This window comes from Gymnodraco acuticeps, unplaced genomic scaffold (genome assembly GCF_902827175.1).
Source record: "Gymnodraco acuticeps unplaced genomic scaffold, fGymAcu1.1, whole genome shotgun sequence".
NCBI lineage: Eukaryota > Metazoa > Chordata > Actinopteri > Perciformes > Bathydraconidae > Gymnodraco > Gymnodraco acuticeps.
Genome location: NW_022989947.1, coordinates 859,629 through 881,774, shown reverse-complemented (window position 1 = coordinate 881,774; position 22,146 = coordinate 859,629). Strand labels below are relative to the sequence as shown.

Genomic DNA, 22,146 nt, shown 5'->3' with positions numbered 1-22,146 from the left:
TAGGTTAGGCCGCTGCCAGAAAGGGAGGATTGTTCGACCGAGAAAAGAACCGGCCACAAGAGGAAGACCAAGAAATACCCCCGGCCGATCGCCAGAGGAGCTGAATAAGCCACGAGTATGGAAGCCGCTGGGAAGGCCCAGGAAATACCCGCGTCCCGACCCTCCTGAGGAGACTTCACCGGCCTCTCCCAGAAACCCGTGGCCGACCTCCTCGGCAAGACAGAATCCAATAAAGGCGATCACCTACGTAAGAATTTCCCTGGCCCTTCTCACCAACCTAAACCCTATGTTGGACCCCCGAGAGAAAAGGGGGCCGTCCCCCAAAAAGTGATGCTGAGGCCCCACGGGAATTGGGGCAGCCCTAAGGGTTCAATCAACAAAAATAAAGCCACAAGTGAATTAGAAGCCACACTCTCCAACGAGGCAAATGAAGAACAGACGGTGGAAGAGGAAGTGCAGCAGAGCGCAGAGACGTCCATCGAGGACATCACTGAATAATCGCTCATCGATCAGGCGGCCACTTTGAGTCACGAACCAGGCAAGATGAACAATCCCGGTCGGACCAAAAAGTTGCTGTAGTACTTGCTGTTTAAAACATAGAAGACAAACCTGTCAATGAATCCTGTTTTAAACATTTTGTCCGTCGGCTGGGCTAGATATTCAGCAGCTCTTGTTTTCTCTTACACATGTCCACCTTGTTTTATTGTGCTTGATTTGTATTCTTTATATCCTTTTTTCTGTCATGAGTAGTACTAATAACCTTTTACCAAAACTGGCATGTTGAGTTTGTTATTATAGACTGATATCCAGTTTTCATTTAGCTTTCAGATAGTGTGCGCCAGATGAAGTGTAACTATAAAACGGTTGCAGTGGAAAGAGCTGTGGAAGGGATAAAAAAAGTCCAAACTAATTCTTTTTGTTTTTCATTAAAGAACGGATGTGAAGACTATAGAGGCAAATGTCCTGACATTACATCAGGGCGGGCCTTTGTTCAAGTATAGTGTAACTCAATACAATCTGTCTTTTTTGCATTTATTTTTATTGAACTTTCTGAAAATAATGAGTTCTTGAGGTTCACTTTCCATATTGTTGGGCCATTGTCAGCCACTGTCGTTTCCATCACTTTCTCATATAGTCATGTAAATAAAAAGCCTCTTTGAACTGAAATATAAGAACCTGATGTTTATTCTGTCATGCACATACACATTCTTAACCTACAATGACTTATAAAACACAGAACATTATAAAATAAATGTTGTTCGTATGTGATCTGCTACAGCACATGATGTGTGGAAGGATTGCGTATTATAATGGAATGTCTCCTTTTACGTTTATTGATAAGATAAAAGTATTTAATTGTACACAGGGATTTCATGTCACAAAAGCAGTAGAACAATAATAATAACTTTATTTATACAGCACTTTTCAAAACAGCGTCACAAAAGCATTGTTTAGATACCAAAGTATCTACTTAAAATATTAAATAAGAAATCGAAAGGTAGGTTGTATGTAATGACACACTTGCAATTGGAGGAGCTGAGATATTTTAGCCAGGGATGTGTTAATAAATACAAGATATGTCAGTCTTTCCTGGATTCTTTTTAACAAAATCCCCTGCACCAGTCTGACTGCATGAAGACCTGCCCTTCCCTTTTGTTTGATTTAATTAGTATTACTTGTTTTCTCATAATGAAAATACAATTGTGGGTTTATATACAGGGATGTGCATATTATATGTACTATAATGAAATATTATTATTAATGTAGTACAAATGTACTTTAATTGTTTGTTTATATCTATACATGTTCATGTGCTCTGTTCAATATAATTAAAAACAGTTGAAATAATACACAGTTTAAAGGTGCAAGGTACTATATAGAAACCAATATCATTATTACAATAAAGTGTATCGAACTAAAATAATCACAGAGGGAGGACTATGCTGTATTGGGGCTGCAGATAGCAGATGTAACTAATTAAAGTAAGGCAAATGTGGGTATACACGTGTTATATGTAGGTTACAGTAGTCAAATCACAATTAGTGTCTGGAAGTCAAAAGGGTCGCTGCTGAAGCGGAACTGAAACTCTGCGCTACTGTTTCCTTCAGGGATTCCTTTAAAACCTCGGACAACCGGAAGTGGTCGCAAATTTAAACAGCCATCACAGCAACAATACGCCCGGACTTTTACTTCACGGGCTGTGTGGGTTATCGATGTGAATTTATGAACAAGAAGATTGAATCCTACAGAAGATTTCTTTAAGGTGAGGTTTGCAGGTATGCACTTTGTCAATTGCTGATTTATTTCTGCTTCCCGCCGCTGGCTACTCTCCTTCGCCGCGGATGTTGAAGCTGACTATTACCTGGAAAACAATCTAGTCCACATTCGCAGTGGTTGTTAAGGCCCTACATTTCTACAAACTTTAGTGCTTTAAATACAGCACAAAAGGTATGAGAGACTTACGACTTTTTAAAATATTTTCCAGATTTTTACTTGATTTTGAATACGCAGTTTACGAACTCATTGATAATCATGTGCATGTTATGGTAGCTTCCTTTAATATCGTGTGCGCCTTCCTGCCGCTGAAATATAGTAGTCCATTTAATACATGTACAAAAAACAGCTTTAAATGAAACGCGGATACAAATACATTAACACTTTTTTTAAAGGAAAAAAAAACCGTTTTATTATACATTTATTATCATGTATTTAAATGTTTTCTTTATTCTTCAGAATATGTCGTCTATGTAGATTGTTATGACCCCTCCCTTTTAATTTTTTTACAAAATTGTAATGGTATTACATTTTGTCAGACATTTTATTTTTTAACAAATAATATATTCGAATATTTTACTGATATAAAGACAATTTTAAAGCTTTTTATAAATTGATCAAAGGTACAACATATATATTTTAGTCCACTGGCCAGAGGCTTAGGGCAGGGGTCTGCAACCTTTTTGACAAAAGAGCCATTTTGCTCCTTTTTTCCAAAACATTTTTTTTGTCTGGAGCCGCAAAAACTTATTTCATAGTTTTTTATTGTTTACATCAGACAAACAACTACAGTTTTTTTTTTGCATTTTATTAGGCTATGTATTACATGATATAAAAACTGTTAACTCTAATAAGAAACATATAACTATTATAATGAGAATTAAAAAATAATACACAGGGCCTACTTTAAAATAAATTAAAACACAGCAAAAAATATTATTAAAATGGGCCCCACTTTGAAATAAATAAAACATATAGCTGCACCCTAAAAAGAGGTTAAAGGTAAGAATGGAGAAACCAGCTCGAGTGCGCTAGAATTTGAAAATACACAACCGGAAAAAAATATGCCTCTTCCTTCAGACTTTCTTACAGAGTCCCTCCTCCAACACACACGAACGCGCACATGACCAATGAGGGCACGAGATAAGTTTGTGCACAGATGGAAGGCTGACAGGCAGGTAGGCCATCCAGTTATTTTAGCCGGGCCGGCTCAGATGATTGGTCGTGCTTTTTACAGCCCTACGGCTTCCAGTGATGAATTTTTGTATGTATTTATTGTCAAAGCATTTAATATATTCATTGCTATCGGGACGTTAAGAGCATTCCATGGAATATAACAAAAAGTGTTTTCTGAAATAAATTACATACCCCATTGAATTATGACTGAAGATCGTCAGCTGTCTTCCTCTCCCTTGTTGTTCCTCGATACGTAAAGGCTGCACCACCGTTGACAACTTCTCTCTACATATCAAACATCCCGGTAAACCAGCTTCGTTTGCTGTGAAAGCAGATAACTCTGTCCACACAGAATTAAATCCTGTGTTCCTCCGGTACTTTTCTTTGATTTATCCATAGCTCGCTCATCGAGCCGGGGGTCAGGTTATTCGCCTCCAAGAAAAGGCGCTCGCGCGGGACCGTACCGGGATGTGACGCATATTTTAGTTGACCTAATTAAAACCGTTTTGTTTTTTATTTATGTGTCACAGTATCACCTCAAAATACAAGATACGAAACATTTTCATCCATGCAACAAAATATAAATAGTCCTTACAAATACTTTTATTTGATTTCCTTCTTATTTTGTCTAAGCTCAAGGGAGCCAGAGCAGAGGGCTTAAAGGGCCGCATGTGGGCCGCGGGTTGCCGACCCCTGGGCTAGGGGAATGAAGTTTTACCAGCTACTCAATAGCAACTCATTGGGGGTTTTTCAGGGGGAAGGGGGCTGTTGAATAGATCTACAAGCTATTTGCCTATTTTACCATCATTTTGCTGGTAAATGGTGTCAATGTGCCCTGAGGGAATCAGTAAGTATTTCCAGTAGTGGCTGCTCAAAATGTGGCAGCGAAAGCTCGCATGTCTCTTCTCTACCTCTGACTTCATGTCAACAGTGAAGGCATCCACTTTCCCTGGTTCCAGTTTTCTTTATTGGCGCATTGTAAATTCACACCCTTAAGATTTTTAAATATTTTCAGAGTGCTTGATTTAAAAATCAGCATTTGGTCATGGAAATCATTATTAGTTGTAGGTCTCTGCAACAAGGAAAATCAATCATATATTATTTACATCTTTCATCAAAAATTCAGATTGAACATACCAATAAAATCTTCACTGGGTTACATGTTGAGATTTTTGTTTGAGAAATGTCCCAAGTTTCATTAACTATCAAAGTAGTTTGTTAATTTATTTTATTTTAAACATTAGCGAAAATAATACATTTCTCATTGTAAGATTTAATGACTTGTATTGCACAAAACATTTTTCAAGCTCACTCACACTCAGTAAATAATCAATATTATATAATTAATGTATGCAAAAAATGTTTTATGAATTATAAATAAATTGTGCTTTTCAATCTTCCATGTACAGGTGCAAAGCTGACAGAAGCAGTCCAAGCTGACGGCAACAGCATGGAAGAAGAAATAATAAAGACCGAGGCAGCAGGTGAAGATGTGGCGCCCAATGATGAAGAGCCTAGTGTAGACATTTCAAATGACAGTCCATCTAAAAGAGGAAGGGGAAGGCCAAAGAAGCTGAAGGTTGTAGTTACCGACGTCAACCTAATGGTTTCGGGCATTTCTAACGGTGAACCCCCACAGACCCCGAGAGGGAGAGGACGTCCAAAACTCATTAAACCCACAGAGCAGCAAGGATCAGGAGACAACAATGCCGATGATTCAGGGTCCCAGAAAGAGGCCAGTGATGAAGACGACGCTTCACTAGAACATTCTCCTAAGAAAAGAGGCCGGCCACGTAAGTTGCTCAGCACCCCTGCAAAGGCTGATACACCGAAGGGAAATAGGGGTCGACCAAAAGGATCCACGAAGCGCAAGTCAGAGAGTCCGAGTGAAACAGGCTCTCCCAATAAGGAACCCATGCTGGAATCAGTGAAGAAGAGAGGTCGGCCCAGGAAGGTGGAGGCAGCATCAAATGGCATCTCAAAGAAGTTGAGGGGAAGCCCCAGAAAAAGTATTGAACAGGAGAGCGGAGATGAAAAGAGGGGAAGGGGTAGACCAACAGGCTCTCCAAACAAGAAATCCCCTGCATATAAGGTGCCAGTTAAGGTAGGCCGCGCCAGAAAGGGGAGGATTGGTCGACCGAGAAAAGAACCGGCCACAAGAGGAAGACCAAGAAAATACCCCCGGCCGACACCAGAGGAGCTGAATAAGCCACGAGTATGGAAGCCGCTGGGAAGGCCCAGGAAATACCCGCGTCCCGACCCTCCTGAGGAGACTTCACCGGCCTCTCCCAGAAACCGTGGCCGACCTCGCAAGACAGAATCCAATAAAGGCGCTCACCTACGTAAGAATTTCCCTGGCCCTTCTTCACCACCTAAACCCTATGTTGGACCCCCGAGAAAAAGGGGCCGTCCCCCAAAAAGTGATGCTGAGGCCCCACGGGAATTGGGCAGCCCTAAGGGTTCAATCAACAAAAATAAAGCCACAAGTGAATTGGAAGCCACACTCTCCAACGAGGCAAATGAAGAACAGACGGTGGAAGAGGAAGTGCAGCAGAGCGCAGAGACGTCCATCGAGGACATCACTGAATAATCGCTCATCGATCAGGCGGCCAACTTTGAAGTCACGAACCAGGCAAGATGAACAATCCCGGTCGGACCAAAAAGTTGCTGTAGTACTTGCTGTTTAAAACATAGAAGACAAACCTGTCAATGAATCCTGTTTTAAACATTTTGTCCGTCGGCTGGGCTAGATATTCAGCAGCTCTTGTTTTCTCTTACACATGTCCACCTTGTTTTATTGTGCTTGATTTGTATTCTTTATATCCTTTTTTCTGTCATGAGTAGTACTAATAACCTTTTACCAAAACTGGCTTGTTGAGTTTGTTATTATAAACTGATATCCAGTTTTCATTTAGCTTTCAGATAGTGTGCGCCAGATGAAGTGTAACTATAAAACGGTTGCAGTGGAAAGACTTGGAAGGGATAAAAAAAGTCCAAACTAATTCTTTTTGTTTTCATTAAAGAACGATGAAACTATAGAGCAAATGTCCTGACATTACATCAGGGCGGGCCTTTGTTCAAGTATAGTGTAACTCAATACAATCTGTCTTTTTTGCATTTATTTTTATTGAACTTTCTGAAAATAATGAGTTCTTGAGGTTCACTTTCCATATTGTTGGGCCATTGTCAGCCACTGTCGTTTCCATCACTTTCTCATATAGTCATGTAAATAAAAAGCCTCTTTGAACTGAAATATAAGAACCTGATGTTTATTCTGTCATGCACATACACATTCTTAACCTACAATGACTTATAAAACACAGAACATTATAAAATAAATGTTGTTCGTATGTGATCTGCTACAGCACATGATGTGTGGAAGGATTGCTTATAATGGAATGTCTCCTTTTACGTTTATTGATAAGATAAAAGTATTTAATTGTACACAGGGATTTCATGTCACAAAAGCAGTAGAACAATAATAATAACTTTATTTATACAGCACTTTTCAAAATGCCAGTAACAAAAGCATTGTTTAGATACCAAAGTATCTACTTAAAATATTAAATAAGAAATCGAAAGGTAGGTTGTATGTAATGACACACTTGCAATTGGAGGAGCTGAGATATTTTAGCCAGGGATGTGTTAATAAATACAAGATATGTCAGTCTTTCCTGGATTCTTTTTAACAAAATCCCCTGCACCAGTCTGACTGCATGAAGACCTGCCCTTCCCTTTTGTTTGATTTAATTAGTATTACTTGTTTTCTCTTAATGAAAATACAATTGTGGGTTTATATACAGGGATGTGCATATTATATGTACTATAATGAAATATTATTAATGTAGTAAAAATGTACTTTAATTGTTTGTTTATATCTATACATGTTCATGTGCTCTGTTCAATATAATTAAAAACAGTTGAAATAATACACAGTTTAAAGGTGCAAGGTACTATATAGAAACCAATATCATTATTTACAATAAAGTGTATCGAACTAAAATAATCACAGAGGGAGGACTATGCTGTATTGGGGCTGCAGATAGCAGATGTAACTAATTAAAGTAGCAAATGTGGGTATACACGTGTTATATGTAGGTTACAGTAGTCAAATCACAATTAGTGTCTGGAAGTCAAAAGGGTCGCTGCTGAAGCGGAACTGAAACTCTGCGCTACTGTTTCCTTCAGGGATTCCTTAAAACCTCGGACAACCGGAAGTGGTCGCAAATTTAAACAGCCATCACAGCAACAATACGCCCGGACTTTTACTTCACGGGCTGTGTGGGTTATCGATGAATTTATGAACAAGAAGATTGAATCCTACAGAAGATTTCTTTAAGGTGAGGTTTGCAGGTATGCACTTTGTCAATTGCTGATTTATTTCTGCTTCCCGCCGCTGGCTACTCTCCTTCGCCGCGGATGTTGAAGCTGACTATTACCTGGAAAACAATCTAGTCCACATTCGCAGTGGTTGTTAAGGCCCTACATTTCTACAAATCTTTAGTGCTTTAAATACAGCACAAAAGGTATGAGAGACTTACGACTTTTTAAAATATTTTCCAGATTTTTTAACTTGATTTTGAATACGCAGTTTACGAACTCATTGATAATCATGTGCATGTTATGGTTAGCTTCCTTTAATATCGGTGCGCCTTCCTGCCGCTGAAATATCGTAGTCCATTTAATACATGTACAAAAAACAGCTTTAAATGAAACGCGGATACAAATACATTAACACTTTTTTAAAGGAAAAAAAACCCGTTTTATTTACATTTATTATCATGTATTTAAATGTGTTCTTTATTCTTCAGAATATGTCGTCTATGTAGATTGTTTATGACCCCTCCCCTTTTTAATTTTTTTACAAAATTGTAATGGTATACATTTTGTCAGACATTTTATTTTTTAACAAATTAATAATTCGAATATTTTACTGATATAAAGACAATTTTAAAGCTTTTATAAATTGATCAAAGGTACAACATATATATTTTAGTCCACTGGCCAGAGGCTAGGGCAGGGGTCTGCAACCTTTTTGACCAAAAGAGCCATTTTGCTCCTTTTTCCAAAACATTTTTTTGTCTGGAGCAGCAAAACTTATTTCATAGTTTTTTATTGTTACATCAGACAAAAACTACAGTTTTTTTGCATTTATTAGGCGATTTATTACATGATATAAAACTGTTAACCTCTAATAAGAAACAAATAACTATTATAAGGAGAATTAAAAAATAATACACAGGCCTACTTTAAAATAGATTAAATACAGCACTTGGGGAGTCCTCTGCACATTTGAAGGGAAAAAAAATATTATTAAAATGGGCCCACTTTGAAATAAATAAAACATATAGCTGCACCCTAAAAAGAGTTAAAGGTAGGGTAGGTAAGAATGGAGAAACCAGCTCGAGTGCGCTAGAATTTGAAAATACACAACCGGAAAAAATATGCCTCTTCCTTCAGACTTTCTTACAGAGTCCCTCCTCCAACACACACGAACGCGCACATGACCAATGAAGGCACGAGATAAGTTTGTGCACAGATGGAAGGCTGACAGGCAGGTAGGCCATCCAGTTATTTTAGCCGGGCCGGCTCAGATGATTGGTCGTGCTTTTTACAGTACTACGGCTTCCAGAGATGAATTTTTGTATGTATTTATTGTCAAAGCATTTAATATATTCATTGCTATCGGGACGTTAAGAGCATTCCATGGAATATAACAAAAAGTGTTTTCGGAAATAAATTACATACCCCATTGAATGATGACTGAAGATCGTCAGCTGTCTTCCTCTCCCTTGTTGTTCCTCGATAGTAAAGGCTGCACCACCGTTGACAACTTCTCTCTACATATCAAACATACCGGTAAACCAGCATCGTTTGCTGTGAAAGCATATAACTCTGTCCACACAGAATTAAATCCTGTGTTCCTCCGGTACTTTTCTTTGATTTATCCATAGTTCGCTCATGGAGCTTGATTTCCTTCTTATTTTTGTCTAAGCTCAAGGGAGCCAGAGCAGAGGGCTTAAAGGGCCGCATGTGGGCCGCGGGTTGCCGACCCCTGGGCTAGGGGAATGAAGTTTTACCAGCTACTCAATAGCAACTCATTGGGGGTTTTTCAGGGGGAAGGGGGCTGTTGAATAGATCTACAAGCTATTTGCCTATTTTACCATCATTTTGCTGGTAAATGGTGTCTATGTGCCCTGAGGGAATCAGTAAGTATTTCCAGTAGTGGCTGCTCAAAATGTGGCAGCGAAAGCTCGCATGGTCTCTTCTCTACCTCTGACTTCATGTCAACAGTGAAGGCATCCACTTTTCCTGGTTCCAGTTTTCTTTATTGGCGCATTGTAAATTCACACCCTTAAGATTTTTTTAAATATTTTCAGAGTGCTTGATTTAAAAATCAGCATTTGGTCATGGAAATCATTATTAGTTGTAGGTCTCTGCAACAAGAAAAATAATCATATATTATTTACATCTTTCATCAAAAATTCAGATTGAACATACCAATAAAATCTTCACTGGGTTACATGTTGAGATTTTTGTTTGAGAAATGTCCCAAGTTTCATTAACTATCAAAGTAGTTTGTTAATTTATTTTATTTTAAACATTAGCGAAAATAATACATTTCTCATTGTAAGATTGAATGACTTGTATTGCACAAAACATTTTTCAAGCTCACTCACACTCAGTAAATAATCAATATTATATAATTAATGTATGCAAAAATGTTTTATGAATTATATATAAATTGTCCTTTTCAATCTTCCATGTACAGGTGCAAAGCTGACAGAAGCAGTCCAAGCTGACGGCAACAGCATGGAAGAAGAAATAATAACGACCGAGACAGCAGGTGAAGATGTGGCGCCCAATGATGAAGAGCCTAGTGTAGACATTTCCAATGACAGTCCATCTAAAAGAGGAAGGGGAAGGCCAAAGAAGCTGACGGTTGTAGTTACCGACGCCAACCTAATGGTTTCGGGCATTTCTAACGGTGAACCCCCACAGACCCCGAGAGGGAGAGGACGTCCAAAACTCATTAAACCCACAGAGCAGCAAGGATCAGGAGACAACAATGCCGATGATTCAGGGTCCCAGAAAGAGGCCAGTGATGAAGACGACGCTTCACCAGAACATTCTCCTAAGAAAAGAGGCCGGCCACGTAAGTCTCTCAGCACCCCTGCAAAGGCTGATACACCGAAGGGAAATAGGGGTCGACCAAAAGGATCCACGAAGCGCAAGTCAGAGAGTCCGAGTGAAACAGGCTCTCCCAATAAGGAACCCATGCTGGAATCAGTGAAGAAGAGAGGTCGGCCCAGGAAGGTGGAGGCAGCATCAAATGGCATCTCAAAGAAGTTGAGGGGAAGCCCCAGAAAAAGTATTGAACAGGAGAGCGGAGATGAAAAGAGGGGAAGGGGTAGACCAACAGGCTCTCCAAACAAGAAATCCCCTGCATATAAGGTGCCAGTTAAGGTATGCCGCGCCACAAAGGGGAGGATTGGTCGACCGAGAAAAGAACCGGCCACAAGAGGAAGACCAAGAAAATACCCCCGGCCGACACCAGAGGAGCTGAATAAGCCACGAGTATGGAAGCCGCTGGGAAGGCCCAGGAAATACCCGCGTCCCGACCCTCCTGAGGAGACTTCACCGGCCTCTCCCAGAAACCGTGGCCGACCTCGCAAGACAGAATCCAATAAAGGCGCTCACCTACGTAAGAATTTCCCTGGCCCTTCTTCACCACCTAAACCCTATGTTGGACCCCCGAGAAAAGGGGCCGTCCCCCAAAAAGTGATGCTGAGGCCCCACGGAAATTGGGCAGCCCTAAGGGTTCAATCAACAAAAATAAAGCCACAGGTGAATTAGAAGCCACACTCTCCAACGAGGCAAATGAAGAACAGACGGTGGAAGAGGAAGTACAGCAGAGCGCAGAGACGTCCATCGAGGCAGGGCTCGCAATTAACGATGTCCCGATGTCCCGGGGACCATAAAAATTCCTACTGGGACACAAATCTATTTTGTCTGGGACTATTTCGGGACAGTGAAAAAAAAATTAAAAGTAAACTTCAAAATGGGTGTTATTTGCAAAGTCATTGGGCTGTCAAATCATAGAATGCATTCTACGTCATCCACTCTGCTGCTGACTGCTGCTAGACTCGCGCCAATGCAACGGTCACGACAGTTAAAAAAAAGTAGAAAGAAATGCTGAGGTGGTTGAATAAACAGCCCCCTGATGCAAGCCCCAATTCTGCCGACTCCCGAAACGAAAACATCCCAAGTCCTGGTCATGATGCATCGTCTTCCACTGTGGTAAGTTAGTTGTCTTAAGTGTCAATGTTAGCTAGCGCTAGCGTTAGCTAGCGCTAACTAACGCTATTAACTGAAGTGTGCCTTACAATGCATACAAACGTCCTAAAATGTGGTGTCATGTTCTTTTGAAGTTTGTGACAATGATGTGAAATACAGTTGATCAGAATAAGAGGTGTAGCCGATCATTTTTGTATTTTCTTTGTCAGCCAGTCAGTGACCAGGCTAAAATCTTTAGCTGCAAAAACGTAAGGCATTTAGCTAATCATTTAGCTTTTCATCTTTTTTTAGTGTTTTAGTTTTTTTGGGTCTAGAACGTCAGTCAGATTGGGTGACGATTAGAAAGGGGGTCGCAAGGTAATTTTAGTTTGTCAAGAATCAACTCTGGTATGAGACTAATGTGTCATGTTAAGAGAGAGTAATGTTCCAGTTGTTTTTGTGCCTAGGGGGGGGGGGTGAATGAGTGAGAGCAAGATGATTGACAATCATGAATGAAGATAGAAGATCAATTTATATTCCTATAGTACTACTGACTTGTGAGGATAACTTGTAATTAGAACTGAAAACAGATACATTTAGTAAACTGTATTATGGAACTTCTGTTTTTTTATTATCATTCATGCCACTTTTATTGCCAGATGGAGGGTTCCGATCATAAAACACAGAGCCCATACAGCCATACCATATTGAATTGAAAAATACAAATCAGAATTCTTCTATGTTGACATGACAATGATAAATTAGTCTGGATATTGAGAAACAATAGAAAAACATGTCTTAAAACAACTCTCTTCCCTTGTACTCTAGGAGAGGCAACAGATCAGACTAATATTCATATGTTTAAAAGAACAAGTATTTTAAACTTACATGGTGGACCGGAGTCTATGGTGTGATGATTAAGTGACAAAAAAGTATCAAATTATATGTATTCTGCATAATTGGGGGGGGCGACGATACAAATTTAAATTTGGGACACTGCTGGTTATATCCGGGACAATACAAAGTAGAATTCGGGACAGTTGTGGGACACTGAGGAAAAAAGTTAATTTCAAGCCCTGCATCGAGGACATCACTGAATAATCGCTCATCGATCAGGCGGCCAGCTTTGAAGTCACGAACCAGGCCAGATGAACAATCCCGGTCGGACCAAAAAGTTGCTGTAGTACTTGCTGTTTAAAACATAGAAGACAAACCTGTCAATGAATCCTGTTTTAAACATTTTGTCCGTCGGCTGGGCTAGATATTCAGCAGCTCTTGTTTTCTCTTACACATGTCCACCTTGTTTTATTGTGCTTGATTTGTTTTCTTTATCTATAGGCGCGTTCACACCGCAGTACTTTTCCCACTTTAGTTCCGAAATGTTGCGTTCACACCAAAAAGAGCCGGAACTAAAATTAGTTCATGAGAACCTTTTCGCCCCCTTTTCCTTCCCTGCTAGAGAGCAGGGACTTTCGTGGGAGAAAAAGGTTCCTATTTCTGATTGGCTGGGCGGATTGCAAACCACGCCCCGTAAAACTCCCAAAAAGTTTTGTGAAGCCGCCATTTTATTATCCTCGCATTAGCATTATTAGTATTAGCTCAGCGCAGAGAGACTAACTTATGGCAACACAAAATAAGATGAGGATGAGGAGTTGTCGGCGTTCTGGCGATTTACTCGGAAGGCTTCAGTAGAAGCTGCTGGGAGTCCCAGCAGCTTCTACTGAAGCCAGTCCCCAACTCCGGGGACTTCTGGCTGGGGAAGTGGTTTGCGGCCTGCCAGTAAACCCAAAGCAGAAGAAGTGACGTCAGCGGCTTCATTTGCCTAAACCTCCCCAGGGACTTATTCCGGTGTGAACGCGTTCATGAGAACTAAAGAGTTCTCATGAACTAAGTTCTCATGAACCTTTGTTGGAAAAGTACTGCGGTGTGAATTTGCCTTCTGTCATGAGTATTATGAATAACCTTTTACCAAAACTGGCATGTTGAGTTTGTTATTATAAACTAATATCCAGTTTTCATTTAGCTTTCAGATAGTGTGCGCCAGATGAAGTGTAACTATAAAACGGTTGCAGTGGAAAGACTTGGAAGGGATAAAAAAAGTCCAAACTAATTATTTTTGTTTTCATTAAAGAACGATGAAACTATAGAGCAAATGTCCTGACATTATATCAGGGCGGGCCTTTGTTCAAGTATAGTGTAACTCAATACAATCTGTCTTTTTTGCATTTATTTTTATTGAACTTTCTGAAAATAATGAGTTCTTGAGGTTCACTTTCCATATTGTTGGGCCATTGTCAGCCACTGTCGTTTCCATCACTTTCTCATATAGTCATGTAAATAAAAAGCCTCTTTGAACTGAAATATAAGAACCTGATGTTTATTCTGTCATGCACATACACATTCTTAACCTACAATGACTTATAAAACACAGAACATTATAAAATAAATGTTGTTCGTATGTGATCTGCTACAGCACATGATGTGTGGTAGGATTGCTTATTATAATGGAATGTCTCCTTTTACGTTTATTGATAAGATAAAAGTATTTAATTGTACACAGGGATTTCATGTCACAAAAGCCAGCGGCGGGGACCCTGTTTTTTTTTTTCCCAAACCGCCCCCTACACTAGGGCTGTGCGATTATGGCAAAAATCATAATCACGATTATTTGGTCAATAATTGATATCACGATTATTTTGACGATTATTCATTGACCATTTATTGAACTTTAAAACAAATAATATTTTACCAATAAACAAGATCAATAAATGTGTTGGAGCGCACTTCCAAAACCATACTAAACATATATTAATATGATAAATAAAAATAAATTAGACCAAAATAAATGAAATCAAATATGTTGCAGTGCACTGTCACAACCTACTGAAAACTCCTTAACATATAGCCAACATTTTGGTAAAACATATTCAACATATTCCACTCAGTTAAACGTTGAAGGCTGGCCAACCGTCATGGTCCAGAAGTAACAGGAAATAAATGTTGAACTACAATTTAAGACCAAATAAAATGTTTAGGCCACCATGGCAAATGCTGGTAGGGCTGCTCATGTAATCTCTTAAAGATTTTTTGCAAGAAATACCAGCCTGTTTACATGGTCTGGTTTCAGAGATGAGCGCAGGCAGGTGACAATATTGCCACCTGTACTGAAGACCCTCTCTGAAGAGGAACTTGTGGCAGTGCTGCCACATATGACACAGGAAAAAAAGAAAAGACTCTGAAGAACCCTTTCTTTGCCATTATATAAAAATAGTGTTACAAAAGTATAAATTAGGCTTACTAATAAGACAACTCAGATCTGAAGCTACACAGTAATCTGCTGCAGCAACAGTGCAATAAAAAAGACAACATTAATAGAATCAAACCCATTTTTTGTTGCATTTTATTAGAGTATACAAATAAATGCCTTTAAAATAGGATGCAAGCAACACTAGTTTCTGAACTGATAGACTATAATCAATTTAAACAGAACAGATCTTAATGTTTGCATTCTTATACCATTTTGTACAATAATTATCATGAATAAATTCAAACAAACTAAAACTTACAGCAGATTAATAACGGTATCTAAATTGAGTTTTTATTATATCAAAAACCTGTTGAAATGCTACTGTCCCACAAAAGCGCGTCGCAGCCTCCAGGAAAGCTTCTTTCATAACTTCGCCGTCTTCGAAAGACTTCATGTGTTTCGCAAGAATGTGACTGACACGATAAGATGCTCTGGTAGCAGCCTTGCTCTTGTTGTTGGGCCTGGTGAAAATGGACTGCTGTGCATTTAGCTGTGCTCTCAGGCCCCTCCCCTTTTGGAGCGTAGGGCAGAATTAGGAGGGAATTCCGTCTCGTAGCGTTTGTGCACTGTTTTGAAATGCCGCTCCTAAATTACCCTTCTTCGATAAAGCCACGCTCGCATTGCAGATGAGACAGATGGACTTTGAATTGGAATAGATACAAAAATAATGATCCTCCCACTTGGAGTGAAAATTATATATTTTGGGCTTTTTTGCTTCTGCCATAATTGCGGTCTTGTGTGTGTGCGGACTGTCACTCCTGTTGACCATCCATGCTGTTGACACGGACAACGTCAGCGAACTAGTGCACTGCTCACCAGCCACGCCCGGACACATGGGGTGAGGCCGGCCAATCACAAAGCTTTGATGCGTTCAAGTGCATTATTCTGGCACGGGAACATTATGTTACAGGACATTAACGATAAAACAGAATATTGTTGTTCTATTTTTAGACACATCTCGCGATCGACTGGGAATCTCCCCGCGACCCTTCTTTTTAACTAGTTGCTGCTCTTGTTCTGACATCTTCGCTTGCGCTGAACACTCACAACACATGTCACTCCCACGTGGCCGAGTGGGCTTTTAGGGAGGGGCGAAAGCGCACCCAGCAAAATAATCGTATTTTGTCAATTATGCTGTTTTCCTAATCGTCGCAAGCCATAATCGTAATCGCGATTAAAATACGATTAATTGCACAGCCCTACCCTACACCCTACCCCTCCGTTTGCGAGTTCACGCGGAGGGTCCGCCATATTGAGGGCTGTTCCAAAGCAACGAGTGTGGAGGGGGAGTGGGCTATCAAGCCCTCAAACAGCGAGTCTGCAGCGGTGCTGACTTGAGACCGGTGTCAGTACCAGATATGTTCGGGCTACCAGATATGTTCGGGCTACCAGATATGTTCGGGTGTATTTCCGTCGCATCCGTCTTCCGTCATATACTCACCTCCCTCTGCTCCCAGCGCTCTGCTGCCACACACCGGCCGTCTGCGGAACTGCAGCCGGAGGAACTCGGGACAGCTTGTTATGTGTGGGGTGCTATGGTGTGGTCCCATGTACTTGTGCACATAAATAATGTTTCTAATTATTTACAATTTAAAAATATATATATATTCTGCGTTACTTTAGCCAACACTGTTATCAGGCCACTAGATTAGATAATTACGAAATGTGTAGATAGAATATATATATTTCAGGTTGTTATTTTGCCATTATGTTTAATGTTTTATTTACCTTTTAGTATTTGTATATAGTATCTGAACTTTGGAGAGGAGTTGGGAGACACACGACACATCAAATCACATCTACATATCAAGGCGAAGCGAATGGAAGTACTCCCATACTCCTAGCGTGAAAATGTTTGTGAAAACGTGTGCAAAGTCTCCGAAAATCCTAAAAATAAGCTCATATTTGAATTCCCCATTAAAAAAAAACACATCATTCAGTAAAAACAAGGCCCCACTGATCATCTACTCTCTGAGACGATTCCATGGATGTCTGGCTTGAGTTTCGGCCACCAGGGAAAGTGGACAAAAGTGCCCGAGATCAGCCTCTTAATTTACCCAGGGCCTAGTGCTTGGCTTTGGGCATGAAAATTCAGGAAACTCCCCTGAGTATTTTATTAAATATCTGAACTTTGGAGAGGAGTTGGGTGACACACGACACATCAAATCACATCTACAGATCAAGGCGAAGCGAATGGAAGTACTCCCATACTCCTAGCGTGAAAATGTTTGTGAAAACGTGTGCAAAGTCTCCGAAAATCCTAAAAATAAGCTCATATTTGAATTCCCCATAAAAAAACACATCATTCAGTAAAAACAAGGCCCCACTGATCATCTACTCTCCGAGACGATTCCAGGGATGTCTGGCTTGAGTTTCGACCACCAGGGAAAGTGGACAAAAGTGCCCGAGATCAGCCTCTTAATTTACCCAGGGCCTAGTGCTTGGGCATGAAAATTCCGGAAACTCCCCTGAGTATTTTATTAAATATCTGAACTTTGGAGAGGAGTTGGGGGACACACGACACATCAAATCACATCTACAGATCAAGACGAAGCTAGTGGAAGTACTCCTAGCGTGTGAACATGTTTGTGAAAACGTGTGCAAAGTCTCCGAAAACGGAGCAGTGGCTGTGATGCTAGCTTTGCGGCTAGCGGTTAGTTGTTATTGTTTGAAGTTGTTGCTATGGAAACAACATGACGGAGAAAAAGTATAATCTTCTACATATAATAACGGAAAAAGTAAAGAATGAAGTGTCGGCTATGTTTAAATGTTCGGAATTTGACCGTGATGGCCCTCTTGAGTTGCCGTAAAATATGACGAATATGACGGATGACGGATGCGACGGAAATACACCCGAACATATCTGGTACTGACACCGGTCTCTACCTGACCGGAGTCACGCTGTGTGTGTCCATCAGGAAACACGCTGTTTACAAGTAGTTCCAGCAAACATCCACTGATAAATTGCGATGTTAACAACCTCATGATTGATAACCTCATGTTTTTAACTTAGGATCATACCTGTGTTTAGTCTAGAAAAAGGTAAATGTGTGCATTTTATTATAAAGTTGTGTATACCGTTGCAAAAACTAAGAAGCTTATAAACATCAGGTTTAAAACTAAAAGAGCTTTGAAACACAATGAAAGATGTTTGGAGTTTTATTTGAGTTATTCATTTAAACTTTTTGTCTAAGAGATGCTGATTTGAAGCCGTTGTTACATACAGTTACGGCATTTCCTGTTTCTGCCGGATAGAGGGGAGGCCGTCCCAAAGCTTGCTGCTGTATTTACTCCCTCCATCTGACAGGAGGGAGCCTCGTTGAGCTGCGAGTGTGGCTGCAGACGGAGTTCACTCCATCACGGAGGGGTAGGGTCGAGGGAGTGGTTTGGGATTGGGCCTGTGTCTCAGGCAGTGGCGTTTTCTCCTTGAGGCCAAGGGAAGCCAGGCTTCCTCTGTTTTTTTTCTGATTGTAGTTATAATTTGAATAAATAAATAAGAACACTTCGTTTAGTTTCGGAAATTCTTTGTTGTGTGTTGCTGCCGGCCCGTCTCTCCCCCATTCTCATTGAGTATTTTACAAAGAGTGAAACAGCGCCCCTCTAGATGTGATGGTGAAACAGTAGATTGCACTTTCTGTTGCGGGAGGAGGCCAGCCGAAATTGGCTTCCCTTGGTGAAAAAAATGGAGGGATTGACCAATCAGACAAGGCTCACGTCAAGCCCCTGCCAACATTTGATAAGTCAGGGCCATGCCTCACAATCCAATCAATTTAGTGTTGCAGTGACTCGTCCTAAAACCCGGAAGTAAGCTGCGCTCGGTTTCCCTCTACAAAAAAGCAATGGGATTTCTCCATAGGATTTTGGAAAATAGCTCGAAATAAGGTCAGTGGAAAACGAACCTGTTAGATAAATGCACGTTTTGTTCAGCCGGATAATATCCACATGTCTACTCTACTTTTATAATTTTCGAATCATAAATCTAATCGATAGAAGATAGATAGCGTCACTGCACCACTCTCACTGCCGTTTGAAAGAAGCAAGCAACTGAAGCAAGTGCAATTATGTAGGGTGGAGATTTGGAGTATTTAATCAAACACAATTGTACTAAACTTCCGCTAAAGCAGCAACAACAAATACAATCTGATGACAGGCTAATGCCCAAACTGAAGCTGTGTACAGCGAGGAAAAAAGGAGCGAATCGGACGTAAAACGTTTAAGGTCTCCTGATTTAGTTTGTGAATTAATGCTTATTAGAGTTTCGGCTGGAGAGTGCGTGCGGACATGTCGGTTAGATAACAGGCGTGTGCAGGCCCGGTTCCAGAACAAAATGACTAAGGGTGCAACTGATGCCCCGGCCACACGAGGACGAAAACGGTCGTTTGCGTTACTGTTTAGTGTCATATAGACCGTTCGGCCACGTGAGGACGACCGAATACGGCACTAAACGACTGCGTAAACGATAACGGGTCCCAAGGTGGATAGAACGGCATACGCAACGCTCTGGGGGGTCCAACGGCTCCGTGTGTACGCCCTATACGATAATTTTCTGATAATGATGAGGCAATAGCCCCGCCTCTCCCCACCTCTGCTGCTCACCCCCGCGTCAAAGTAAACTGCACACTGAATTCAGATTATTTATCTTTCTCTCGATATGGACCTAAACGCGAGTGAAATCTAATCTGACAGGACGGAGACACGCAGCTCTGCTCACCTGCAGCTCCTCCCGCTGTGATGCGGTGGTGAACGGAGTAAAACACACACTTCAAGTCCGATCATCACCCTTAGCTATTTTAATTACCTCTCAAACTACCTAAACTAGATATAAATATGTTTATTTTTACTGTCGGCCGGGTCACTCATTACTGGATCAGCTGCTACATGAAACAGACACTGGCGCTGTCCGAAGAGAGGGAGGAAAAAGAGAGGCTCCATGTATTTTATTATTATAATATATAGATTCGTTATTCATTTGTTTTAAAGCTCAATAAATAACAAAGAAGACCTTTGACCGGCACTTTTATAATTTTGTCGGAAGATTGAAACTTTAATACACGTTGACTGGCGAAAAACTCTGCCCGGTTCCCTCGGCCCCCACCGCGGAGAATAAACAGAAGGGCAACCATGACAACCATGCTTCTTCGCTGCTTTTGTGGAGGAAGTTACAGCGCCACGTACAGGCTCCTGCAGATGTACTGCAGCTTCTCCAGCGGTTGGAGCTAAACGGAGCTGTCTCGTGTGGACAGACACTATCCGGATGACTATTGCGTGTGGACGGAAGCTTTTTTGCGATTGCGTTTGCGTTAATCCTATGCGTTTAGCCGTTTTCGTCCCTCAGTGTGGCCGGGGCATGAGATTAGAGAGGGGTGCAGTGGGTAAAGTGCTATTTTTATAAGTGGGGAGTGGACCTAACACCCTCTAGGGGGTCCTCACCTCCTCTAGGGGGGTCCGTGCTCCCCCGGGAAGATTTTTTTTTAAATATTGAAGTTAAATGCATCAATTTGGTGCACTTTGAGAGCAAAATGAAGAGATCTATGGATACTCAACACCCATATGAAACAGAACTGTAAGCAGATTTACTATTTCTTTATGGATATTTTACAAATCACTCATATGAAACAGAACTGTAAGCAGATTTACTATTTCTTTATGGATATTTTACAAATCACTCCCCTTTCAAGACCGAAATGTCTATGCATAGCAGAAAATGGCATATTTTTTTGAGGAATATTCCAGCCAATCTCTGTTGTGAAACCATGAGCTGCAAAATGAGCACCTTACCCCACTGTACAGGCGAGTTGGGTACTTTTTTAATATACCTGGGCAGGCTCTGTTTTGCCGAGGTCCTCTGGCACTTGCGGGCCGCCGAGGGGTGGCGGTGTTTGGGGCAACGAAGACGGCTGCGGCTGCTCCGCCTCCGTGGGCAAAGCCGGCGAGTCGGGCGGGAAGACGTTAGTGTCCACGACAGTGGCCGCGGGTAATGTAATCTCCCCATGATCTGAACTGTTATTACCTGCAGTAGATGCAGTGTTACTGCTGGCGATAAGGGCTGGTTGTTTTAACCATTTTCTGAGTTCCATCATTGACTGCTGTGTAAGCACCTTGCAGATGATGAACACGCAGCGGCACAGGTCACGCGCACCTGACATAATAACGTTACTTACCATTTAAATTGACCAAATAAATGCAGCAGACAATGTTATTTAACCACAATTACAATTTATTTTATTTCAACTATATTATTATTATTATTATTATTATTATTACTATTGTTATTATATATGTAATATCTTTCACTTTTAATAATAAAAAAAAAAATTCACTGTTAATTTTTTTTTCACTTTTAATTTTTCAAATGAGGGTGCATAACAACTCAACTGAGGGTGCAATGCACCCTTATGCACCCCCGTAGAACCGGGCCTGGGCGTGTGTAAGTCCTGCATCTGTATGATACAAATAAATGTGTGTAAAATGATACCGGGTGCTGTAATCACTCATCTGGTTACGTTATTATATTGACCACCAGACCCCCGACCCAAAAGAAAGGACGTATTATTGGCTTCCCCTAATTTGTTTCCCATGCCACGCTACTGGTCTCAGGGGATCTTAATATTTAAGAACCTATTAATATGTTTTACCAGATTAACGGGAATAATCTCAGCTAACTGACGATACAAACCATTTTTACCAAAACAAAACACAAGTTTCATAAGAAGCATCTAAATGACCCCTTAGCGAAAAATGCTAATGGCCATTGGCACAGAACTCAAGATAAAAGTACCCTTATTACTTGTCGTAGCTGCACATACAAGATATCCGATTAAAGCTGATGTTCCACAGATTATTTAGGTATATAGTATCATCACTGAGTGATCCGAACTCGCGACAGGGGAAGCAAACACAGACATCACAACACGTACCTTTACGGAGCTTCTAGGGCAGGGGTGGCCAACCAGTCAGAGGTTAAGAGCCACATTTTTTCTATGTTACTGCAAAGAGCCACATCAAACACACAGTCACTGATAACGCTTGTTTCAGTTTTTTGTTTTCTGGAGACAAGATTTCAACCACGTCACTGATGCATCTTTGTGGCATTGGGATATATATTTTTTAAA

At 40.7% G+C, this 22,146-nt stretch overlaps 1 protein-coding gene across 1 annotated transcript in view; it reads left to right on the top strand.

The window, feature by feature from the left end:
• Positions 1-2,259: 2,259 nt before the first annotated feature.
• Positions 2,260-22,146, top strand: part of LOC117542596 (origin recognition complex subunit 4-like) — a 32,609-nt gene continuing 12,722 nt past the window's right edge. The window contains exons 1-3 of the mRNA XM_034210358.1: positions 2,260-2,276; positions 4,860-5,243; positions 10,223-10,606. Of these exons, the coding sequence (XP_034066249.1) occupies positions 4,901-5,243; positions 10,223-10,606 (727 nt within the window). The 5' untranslated portion in view covers positions 2,260-2,276; positions 4,860-4,900. The remainder of the gene's footprint in view (positions 2,277-4,859; positions 5,244-10,222; positions 10,607-22,146) is intronic.